At 41.1% G+C, this 10,892-nt stretch overlaps 1 protein-coding gene across 1 annotated transcript; it reads right to left on the minus strand.

Annotated features, from left to right (window-relative positions):
- Positions 1 to 6,109: 6,109 nt before the first annotated feature.
- On the minus strand, positions 6,110 to 8,118 carry LOC134286791 (uncharacterized). Its single transcript, XM_062848464.1, has 3 exons — positions 7,868 to 8,118; positions 6,321 to 7,814; positions 6,110 to 6,279 (listed from the first exon to the last, which is right to left on the minus strand). The coding sequence occupies exons 2-3, from the start codon at positions 7,567 to 7,569 to the stop codon at positions 6,110 to 6,112; spliced, it is 1,419 nt and encodes a 472-aa protein (XP_062704448.1). The 5' UTR covers positions 7,570 to 7,814; positions 7,868 to 8,118.
- Between the last annotated feature and the right edge of the window lie 2,774 nt (positions 8,119 to 10,892).

Consider the following 10,892-nt stretch of genomic DNA (forward strand, 5'->3'; position numbering starts at 1 on the left):
CTGCGGGTGGTTTCCTCGCCTTTGGCTCTGCCACTTCCAAACATCTGGGAAGACTTCTTCGTCCTGGCATTTCTGCATAACAGATCTGAACATCCCGGAAGCCTATGCAATAGGGACTTTCAAATTCCCTAAAGTTCCTCAACGGCGACCCTTCCCTAATCGCTAGTCCCTGTCCCCAGCAATCCTACGAAAGGAGGCCAAGCACTATAGGATCATGACGCGGAAAAGCCTCTCGATGATCCCCTTCAATATCTCTGGAGACTGTTTTGTAGGAGCTATTACACCTTTTGTCTTGACCATCACGATCTTGCAGGCACCACTCCACAGATTCACAGTTATACTCTGATATAGACTCTCAAAAGACCTTTTTGCTTGCTCCTACTTGATCATTTTTCAAACATTTGGATTAATCTTATTAATATTTTTGATACTTTGATCCCAGATCTGGCTGACCTACCCCTTGAGAATAACGCTCTAAGTGGAACAGAGCCTACATCTCAAATTAGAGAAATCCCAATAAGATTTCCTGGTGAAGTCTTTGGCGAAATCCCTGGAGCAATCACAGGAGAAATTCCTGGAGTGATACAAGGACTCCTCCAGATATCGTTGCTGTAATTCCCCATGCAATTACAGATGAGATTCCTACAAAGCCACCTGTAGATATTAAAAAAAAGGTTAGTGTATCACACTTGATAATGCTTCATGAATTCTTGCGGGAAATTGCTGTAGGAATGAAACTGGTATTCATTCAAGAATTTCTGGTGGGATGCACCTGGGAGACTTACTGGAATTTTTTGGGAAACCTTAAATTCCTCAGAAATTCCCCAAGAATGCTGAGTTTTCTCCAAAACATCCTCATGCGGTACCTCGAGAGATTTCCCCAAGGAATCCTTCAGGAATTCCTCTTGGAATTTATCCAGTAATCTGCCCATGATCGCATATCAGTCCCATCTTTGCTGGGTTTCCTATTCATATGGGACAATTATGCGATCATAGGCAGTAATCCTCCGAGATTACTTCTCTTAAAATTCTGACTGCGATTCATGTAATATATTTTATATGGGATGCATGCATTCTCAAGGAAAATAATTAGCTGAACAACAGTTTCTTAAGCTAAAGTATGCTTAACCCGGGAGCGGGCGCGTCGTGTACTGAGTACACGGATCATGAAAAAAGCACGCTTGTGGTATACAGAGTAAGCGTGGTGTCGCAGAGAGTAGCCGAGGACGCGACTGCTCGAGGGTTAAGAGTGGTTTGTTCCACTCTTGTACAACAACAATGTTTATTGGGTTGCAGCTGTCCCTGGTGTAACTTCACTATGGATTCTTTCATGTCCGGGGGGAACGTAATATGTGGCCGAATAAAACACTTCCACACGCGGACATTACGTAATAAAAACAAGCACATTTATTTACAGGACTATTTACATGTTACACAATACTACAAATAATTACATATTAAAAGTATCGCGGAGAGCGCGCGCGGGCAGCATCTGGCTGCTGTTGCAGATGATGGCGTTCTGTTGTTCTGCTCTATGTTCGTCGTCGTCGTCGGCGGCGGCGGCGGTAGTCGTCTATCCGTCGTCGTGATAGACACGAGCCGAGCCGATCATGGAGGTAAACAAATGCTTGTTCACAACAGATTCTAATAGAAATTTAGCCTGAGATTTTTTCAGGGATTCCTTCTGAATTTCTCTAAAGATCCTTCTGTAAATATCTCTTCGTATTCTTACTGGAAATCCTCTTCAGAATCCTTTGAAAATTTCTGTTGAAATCGTTCTTGGAATGCTGCTGGGATTTCTCCCGGCATTCGTGCAGAAATACCATTTGGACATGCTTGAGCAATCTTAGTTAGAATGCTTGGAGAATGGCATCCTTGGTGAAAATTGTAGAAAAAACACTGTTCGGGTGTAAAACCAATTTTTTGTAGCAGCCGGTTGTTTCTGTAGCAGCTCAAACTGTAAATTTTATTTCTGTTAATATTTTGTAAATCTATATAAATTAACTAAACAACTTACAATACTTGGTTTTGATTCCCTCCTACGAACATCACAATTTCCTCGCTTTTCTGCCAGGCCGCACTCCAACAATTCAACCTTAAACCACTAGAACCACATTAATTATTCGCTCTTACACGAATTCATATTTAATCACTTACGGATCCGGAATATCCACTGTCTTTAACGCTAACTTTTCTTCCCGATTCTACGATCCTCTATTTGCCACAAACTTGTAATCTATCTCTCAACTAATTTCAATAATTTGTGTTTATCTGCCTTTTTCTTGTTTATGTTTTGAATCTCTTTCCCATTCCCGTTCGAAGATGAAACATTAGTGGAGACTATAGACACTATAGATTCCATAGACTCGCGGAGACATGGTTGAGCAATACGATTTTAGTGTGTTTTTCCGTGAATTTAGAGTGTACCGAGCGAATATGACGTCACGCAATCCATTGTCGCTATTGAAATCGTGACGTCATGCTCGTTTGGCTACACGAACTGACAGTTCGTTTGGCTACAGTTGTCTTCGCCTCCGCGAGTCTATGGAATCTATAGTGTCTATAGTGGAGACTGGGGAGACACTACGACTCGACCGCAGACCGCCCGTAGGACCGGTCGTGTTGTACAGCGTTGTCGTAACATACCCCAGCCCGTAACATCCAGTAATTCCTGAAGTCCTGGATTTACTGTCTTTCTCCGACATCGCTGCAACACGTTTCGAAACTAATGTATTCGTTTTCTTTGCTCTGTGTTTGTTTTGATTCCAATGATCACTGATACTATTTTGTTGGACATCTAATTGATGCACATTCAGCTGTCTTTTTGAATCTGTCTTCCCTTTTGAATAACTTCTATGTTTAGCTTTGGTTTGCTTTTTATGAAAACCAATATACGTTGTTTCCCTTTCTTTTACTTTTTGGATTGGTCCGTAGACCGTCCACCCTAATTTACATTTAACTCCTACCGGTTCCGTTGATTCTCTAATTCTCGAATCAGTCGGAGCAAATGAATGTATATTATTGACCCCTATGAGAATTTCCGGTCGTCCCCCATAAGAGGAAATTGGAAGACCACGCAGATGTTCAAACTGATGGGCAAGCTGCTTCGCATTCAACGATTGCCCGGGAAGTTTCAACTGGCTTACTGTATGAACTGCTTTAAGCAACAGTTTGTTTTCCAGTCCCTCACCTGAAATCCACAGGTTCAACCGCTGTGAATCCTTTTCAACTCGTTCAACACCTGCCGTCTACTCTATTGTAATTTTTTCCTGAACACCACGTAAGCCCAGTCGATCGGTTAACCGCTTCTCCACCAAAGTCACGGATGATCCTTCGTCTAAAAAGGCCAGGGTGCTCACAGACTTCTGTCCACAGTGTAATTTTATCGGAATCATTCTGAATAAAACTTTCTCATCCGTTTTCATATGAGCACTAGTTACTGTTGAGCTATTTTGTGGATAGTGTTGAATACACTCTCCCATCACTACATTTGCAAGATTCGACGCTTGTCTCTCCTTCATCCGATTGTGAACTCTCGTCACCGCTGTTGTAACTCATAGTACTCTCTATTTTGCGATGCGATGAAGAATCCGCTCCGTTCAAACTAGGGTAATTCGCCAATTGTTGAACACTACCCAAATGTTAAACAGTTTTTGAAAATGTTATTATAAATTTGACTTAAGTAGTTTTCCATCAACGTAAACGTATGATCTAGATGCGTATACATATGTGTCATGATATTGCTCCAATAAAGTTACAAAACTATACATATTTTACGTTAAAAATATCGATTGAAAATTTTGTACCGCTGATGACACGAAAACTGCACAATTCTTAAGATTAATTTTAAGAAATTGCTGTTACGAAATAAGCTTTGCTGGCAAATCGACCGCAAATATCAAAGTCACACCATAGTTACAATAAATGGAAGGATGTCCTTAACAGTTTAACATTATTTAAAATCACATTTTCATTGTAATTTCATTTGAAAAAAATATTTTTCTTATCACACTATCATTATGCAGCTAAGATCCAATTGTTGAACACTAGCATAACCTACGATGTTAGCATGACTGCCAGATATTTTTTTCCACTTCACCTTTTTCAGGAGCCTTCCACGGGTTTTCAAAGTATTTCAGGGTCGTTCCAGGGGTATTCTCGGGAGTTGACTGGGTCCCATGGGTTTCCAGGGGTATTTCAGGGGCTTTCGAAGGCGTTCTTTTCTTCTGTCATTTTCGCTTCTAGTCAAATCTTTTCAGCCATTTTTTTGCATTCAGTTCTGTTTAAAACGATTTTCAGTCCACTGGAGCTCTCTTCAAATGGAAAGCGATTCCTTGGGAACGTCCATAAAATACGTCACGCTTTGAGGGGGGGGGAGGTGAGAGGAGTTCAGCAAAGTGTGACGACCCGTACAAAAAAAAACAGAGGCCCCATACAAAAAGTGTGACATAGGAGGAGGGGGGGTTAAAATGGACAATTATAGCGTGACGTATTTTATGAACGCTCCCTCATTTGAATGAATTGTCACTCAAATGACTAAATGGGCGCAAAACACGAAAAAAACCCGGAAAAAATCCGCCAGAGTGAAAAAATATTGGATGTCGGGTCAATGTCGGATCAAATTTTATCAAATGTTGGACCACTGTTGGCCCCACTTCGGATAACTGTTGAGTCTATGTTGGGTTTGGTGCCCAAAATAAAAACAGGTGAATGATAGGTTTATGTCGGGTTATAAATCATCAATTACGAACAAAGCTTCAACCGTTCAACAATTAGCGAGAACCGTCCAACATTAAGCTTAGTTTCTTGTTGCCAAGTAGATCGCTCAAGTAAAATTCCACCTTTTTCCGCAAGTAATTTTGACAACTGATCCAGTATGGGGAGAAACGTCACTTTTCCTTACGGAATAATAGCGCGGACTATTTTTCCGCAAGGAAAAGTGACAGCTCCTTTTGATTCGCACGGGAGGCGTTACGAGTGTTATACTTTTTTCCTTACTTGCCATCTGCGAACTGCACAAGTAATTTTGAAGCGGAATCATTACTTGACCATTACTTGTCCTATCTTTTTGCACAGTACGTACCAGGTGGAAACTAGCCATTAGGATGAGCGAGCTCAAGGAAGCGTTCAACATTTGGGTTACAGACTTCCCATACAAATGTTCTATTTTCTCTTAGAAAATGGAACTTAAGGGAATATAAATCCAATGGGCAGTATAAGGAATAAGTAGATCTAGACGTTCACTGGATATTTTTCAACTAAAGTGGAATTATGCACGGAAAAACAAACGAAAACAAAAATTCCAGTACTAACCGTTCAACAATTGGCGAATTACCCTACTACCTGATAGGGGTCGCAGTACCGACCACTTTTGGCGAGTACCGGTATTTCGGTACTGTAGCATCCAGTACCGGTAGTACCGGTAAAATATCGGTACTGGTAGATATTCCTTAAACCCCCAAAAGCAATGATAACGGTATGGTAACGGGAGCGGAATCGGTTCTGGCTGAACATGCCAACCTTCTACATTGGCCTTCGGCCTTCTGTACTGCTACGTACAGTGACCCCACACCGATGAATCACCTTAATTTTTGTACACTATTTATGAATCACCATGTTGATCAAATGGAGTGATCCTTAAACTGTGGTCATTTTTGCCGATTCATAAATTGTGGGGTCACTGTACGCACAGAACCGAAACATAACCGAAACAACGTTCACAAGCTACAAATACTAAGAACCATCATCGAGCCAAGAAGCATGCTAGTGTTCATACTGTCAGTACTGAATTTGTTTCCGCTTGCTAATATGGCATCTCAACAGTATAATGTGAAAAAAAATCTTTTGTAATATGAAATTTAGTTCACATTTTTCCAGTAGAACCATATGATGTCCTCTCAGCCTAAAAAGAAGGTAACTGATGATGTATTTGGCTTCAAAACCTTAAACTTGAGATTTCCCATGTTTACCACGACAGTAATTATATGTGTAATACCCATTTACTTAAGTTATATAGAGAATATTGTTGAAGATTTTAAAACTTGCAATTGTCTTGAAATGTTAGTGACACATATGACCGAGATAACTTGTTTACTTACAGCAAAATGGATCAGTTCTCCAGTACCGAAAGTACCGGTACTGGGGGTGGCCCAGTACCGGTATTTTCGGTACCCAAAATTGGCCGGTAGTACCGGTATTTCGGTACCGGTATTACCGGTACTACATCCCTACTACCTGAGTTGTTGCTCAGCGAAACGTTCGCTTCACAGGCTTCTGAAACTATTTCCGAAATAAAATTAGTGAAGGTACGTAGTGTTGACGTAGTGTGACTTTGCGACTACGACGCTTGAACCGCACCCATCCACGCTTGTCGTTGTCTGGTAGCTTATCCACTAATTCCTGGATAAGTAGTGGGTTGATCAGGTGTTCCTTCATATCAGCTGCTTCCAAATGCTCACACATCTGTTCAACTGCAGAACCAAATGGAATAAAGCTAGCTAAACTATCTGGTTTAGGTGGCATCAAATTCTGGACTTTCTCCAGATGACATTTCAGCAACAGCTCTGGACGACCATATAATTGACGTAACTTTTCAATGACCCTTGGAACAGACTTTGGCAGTAGTAGTTGACCGCGCACCATTTCCAGGGCCTCTCCTGTTAGACACTTTTGTAGGCGCACCAGGTTTTCAACGTCCGAATAACCACACGCATCGTTAGACGCACAAAATGATCCATAAAACAACGGCCATTCTTCTGGGTGTCCTGAGAAAGAGGGTAGTTTTTTATTCAATCCACTTCTTGCCGCTAGTTGAAGTTTAGTGGGTCCGGATCTGGAGCGCCCCAGCCCGTGTTGGCCTAGTTTCACTGGTTTCACTTTGTTAGACCTGTTGCGACTCGAAAAAACTCCGGCTTCGCCCTTGCAATCGTTCTCATCACATTCCGCCTCGGTATCCGACCCATCATCGCTCTCGATGACGATCCTCGAAGTCATACCGAAATTCTTCAGCTTCCGTAATTCTTTATCCAAATTTTCCTTTTCGTCTACGAACAGCCGCTGGCTTACTTTCATTCGGTTCAACTGTTCCCTTCGCTGCCGCAATATCTCTTCTTGTAACAGGATGCATTGATGTTCTTCTTCTTCGTTTAACTTTCTCTCTAACATTATTCGCTTATTTTTGATTGACCGCTTAATCTCGCTTTCTTTCCGCTTTAGAATCATTTCCGCTTCCAGCTCTTGCTCCATTTGCATTTTGCTTTCCTCCATAGCTTTCAACTTTTGCTCCAAACTTAGCACTGCGCCGGATTTGACGCTGGAACGGTTCGATTCATCGTTGTCCTTCGTAGCACGATTCACCACTTCATTCCTCTTGACTCGTTGGCATTGGTCATTAATACAGAACCAGTTTTTCTCCAGCTCTCCGCCGGATGACATCCCGACGCATCGGACGTGAAACCACAGTTGACATCCGCTACATTTAATCATCTGCGCATTTTCGATGGATGCACCGCCGCAAACTGCACACGGAGTTTTAATGACATTCAGATCTTCCGTGTTTGGATCGGCCATGGCGCTTCAAAGGTTAATCCGAGTTCAAGTATTTTTGAGATTGTTCGGGTGTAAAACCAATTTTTTGTAGCAACCGGTTGTTTCTGTAGCAGCTCAAACTGTAAATTTTATTTCTGTTAATATTTTGTAAATCTATATAAATTAACTAAACAACTTACAATACTTGGTTTTGATTCCCTCCTACGAACATCACAATTTCCTCGCTTTTCTGCCAGGCCGCACTCCAACAATTCAACCTTAAACCACTAGAACCACATTAATTATTCGCTCTTACACGTATTCATATTTAATCACTTACGGATCCGGAATATCCACTGTCTTTAACGCTAACTTTTCTTCCCGATTCTACGATCCTCTATTTGCCACAAACTTGTAATCTATCTCTCAACTAATTTCAATAATTTGTGTTTATCTGCCTTTTTCTTGTTTATGTTTTGAATCTCTTTCCCATTCCCGTTCGAAGATGAAACATTAGTGGAGACTGGGGAGACACTACGACTCGACCGCAGACCGCCCGTAGGACCGGTCGTGTTGTACAGCGTTGTCGTAACAAACACTAATCTACAAGTTTATCGAATATCACATTTTAATATGAGGCTTCTAAATTGAGTTATAGACAAATGAGTCTATCGATTGCCAGGTGATCAAAAACATCCTTGGTTTCTGGAATATTCGGAAGTGACCAGATCAATTATTGGTCATCGGCACTATGCCTATTGACATTCAGATAAAAAATCATGAGTTTTGAGCCGCCAAATGATGGGGTTACGTTTGGGTTACGTAAAGTTCTGAAAGTGTCATTTTTGGATCCCTACCGTAAGCGGTTCCGGAAGTGGCCAGAACCATTTTTGATCATTGGCGCTTTGACCATTGGCTTTCAGATAAGGCATGGTACACAAATTACGTAACGCTAAAATCACCGATTTCAGACTCCCCCCCCCTCCCCCATGTAACGCTTTTTGTATGAAAATCAAAAATATTTTGTATGGCTCGTAACGCCCCTCCCCCTATAGCGTTACGTGTACAATGCCTAAAAAGTCATGGATTTTGAGCCATCGAATAGAGGTTCTCGGAATATCCATTGTTTACCGTCGGTGCTATGCCTATTGACATCCAGATGAAAAATCATGCATTTTGAGCCGTCGAACGATGTGATGTGGCTCTGTGAAATTCAGAAGATGTTCCCTTTGGGTCCCTACTGGAACCGGTCCAACTGTCTCAGACCCATGCATGAACAGGTGCGCTGAAATAAATATTAAAAATTTATTGATTCGTTGCGAATTTCAACATGTTTTCGCGTGTTTTTCTCAGTCACTGTTCTGATACCTAGGGTACCCCAGGTTTTTCCAGCCTACATGCGGAACAACGGTGAAATTTTGTGGTTACATTGCATATGTCCAAAATTCAACTCATTTGTGGTTTTCTGTAAAATTTTCATCACAATCGGATGAAATTTGAGAAAGTTACAGATTTTTAAACTTTTCATGTAGGCATCTGGTACTGTAAAGCTTTAGAACAGTGCTGCTCAAATTGCGGCCCTCGTATCCCGTGAGTACGGCCCGCAGAATACTTTAAAAAAAACAGCACATACCTAGAATTTAACTCTGAGTTGTTCATCAAGATAGTTGAGTTCTGAGCTACTCTGAATGATGAACTCTGTGTTGTTCATGAGTTACTATCACACTCGTGTGCTTTGTGTTATCTTCATACTTGTTGTGCTTCTAGTACGTAAATGGAAATGAACTCTGAGTTGTTCATCAAGATAGTTGAGTGCTGAGTTACTTATGCCGTTTTTCTTTTTGATCCAGTTCCAACCTGGGTTGGAACTGGATGAGATCACAGTTTCAACCCCAACCCGACTTTGGTTTCGCTTGTACTAAAGTTTGTTTGACGTTGTTTGTTTACACATTTTCTGCCAATCCAGTTCCAACCCAGGTTAAAAAATAAAAACGGCATTACTATGTGAACTATGCTTCTATAGAACTATAGTAACCAAGTGAAAATGAACTCTGAGTTGTTCATTAAGATAGTTGAGTTCTGAGCTACTCATCATACTCTGTGTTGTTCATGAGTTACTATCACACTCGTGGGCTTTGTGTTGTCCTCATACTTATTGTGCTTCTAGTAAGCAAATAGAAATGAACTCTAAGTTGTTCATCAAGATAGTTGAGTTCTGAGTTACTCTCTATGTGAACTATGCTTCTAGTAACCAAGTGAAAATGAACTCTGAGTTGTTCATCAAGACAGTTGAGTTCTGAGCTACTCATCATATAAACTCTGTGTTGTTCATGAATTACTATCACACTCGTGGGCTTTGTGTTGTCCTCATACGTATTGTGCTTCTCGTAAGGAAATGGAAATGAACTCTGAGTTTTACATCAAGATAGTTGAGTTCTGAGTTACTCACTACATGAACTCTGTGAGATTTTCACGAAGTCAGTTCAGCTGCTTGGTTTCGCTGATAATATTGATAGCTGACATATTTGAGACGATGGCGGAAACGTACATCCGACTAATGAATGAAATCAGGCGAATTCGATTAGTCATTAAATGTGTCGAAGAGAAAGTACATGATGGCATAATGGCTCTAGGGAGGATCAATAACCGCGCCCGCCACCCCAAATTTCTATCGACGGTGATGAAATCGAAGCGATTGAAGAATTCGTATACTTGGGCTCACTTGGTGACCACCGACAACGACACTAAATACATAGCAGAGAAATTAAGAGGTACGAAATCGAGCCTACTTTGGACTCCGTAGAACTATACGATAGAACAAGTTCGTCGTCACGAAGTGAATCATCTACAAAACGCTGATTAGACCGGCAGTCCTATGGCACGAAACATGGCATCTACGCGCAGAGAATCAACTCGGGAAGCTACGGTGGGCTGGTCACGTTATCAGGATGTCAGGATCAGAACCCGATCAAAATGGTTCACGAGAGCCATCCGACCGGTACAAGAAGACGTGGTGCGCAGCGTGCTAGGTGGGTCGACCAAGGTGAGGACGATTTGCGGAACTGGAGACGCTGGAGACAGACTTCTCGAGCGATGTCTTGATGCCTCCAGATATTCAAATACCTATGTAGTAATATCTGTAAAGTTTCTTCTAAAAAAGTTCTAAAAAAGTTTATTAAATTTATAAAATTTAAAAAAAAAACTCATAAATTTTCAGTAGAAGTCGTGCTAAACATCATTTCATTCGTTTATTTTTTAATTTTCTGTTTGTTCTGGTTAATTACTTCAGCAAACTTAGTCAAAGAAATCCCAGGAAATCTTCGTTTTCACAAATAAGCATTTATTTTGCCATAGGTTTACTCTTA

The sequence above is a fragment of the Aedes albopictus genome, chromosome 2 (genome assembly GCF_035046485.1).
Source record: "Aedes albopictus strain Foshan chromosome 2, AalbF5, whole genome shotgun sequence".
Taxonomy (NCBI): Eukaryota; Metazoa; Arthropoda; class Insecta; order Diptera; family Culicidae; genus Aedes; species Aedes albopictus.

Bases quoted from the DNA above. Each gene is read 5' to 3' on its own strand.
- LOC134286791 (XM_062848464.1), bottom strand. From the start codon at position 7,569: ATGGCCGATCCAAACACGGAAGATCTGAATGTCATTAAAACTCCGTGT. The intron at 6,280-6,320 runs GTCAACACTACG...TTTCGGAAATAG, and splicing joins TAGTCGCAAAGTCACACTAC to TTTCAGAAGCCTGTGAAGCG.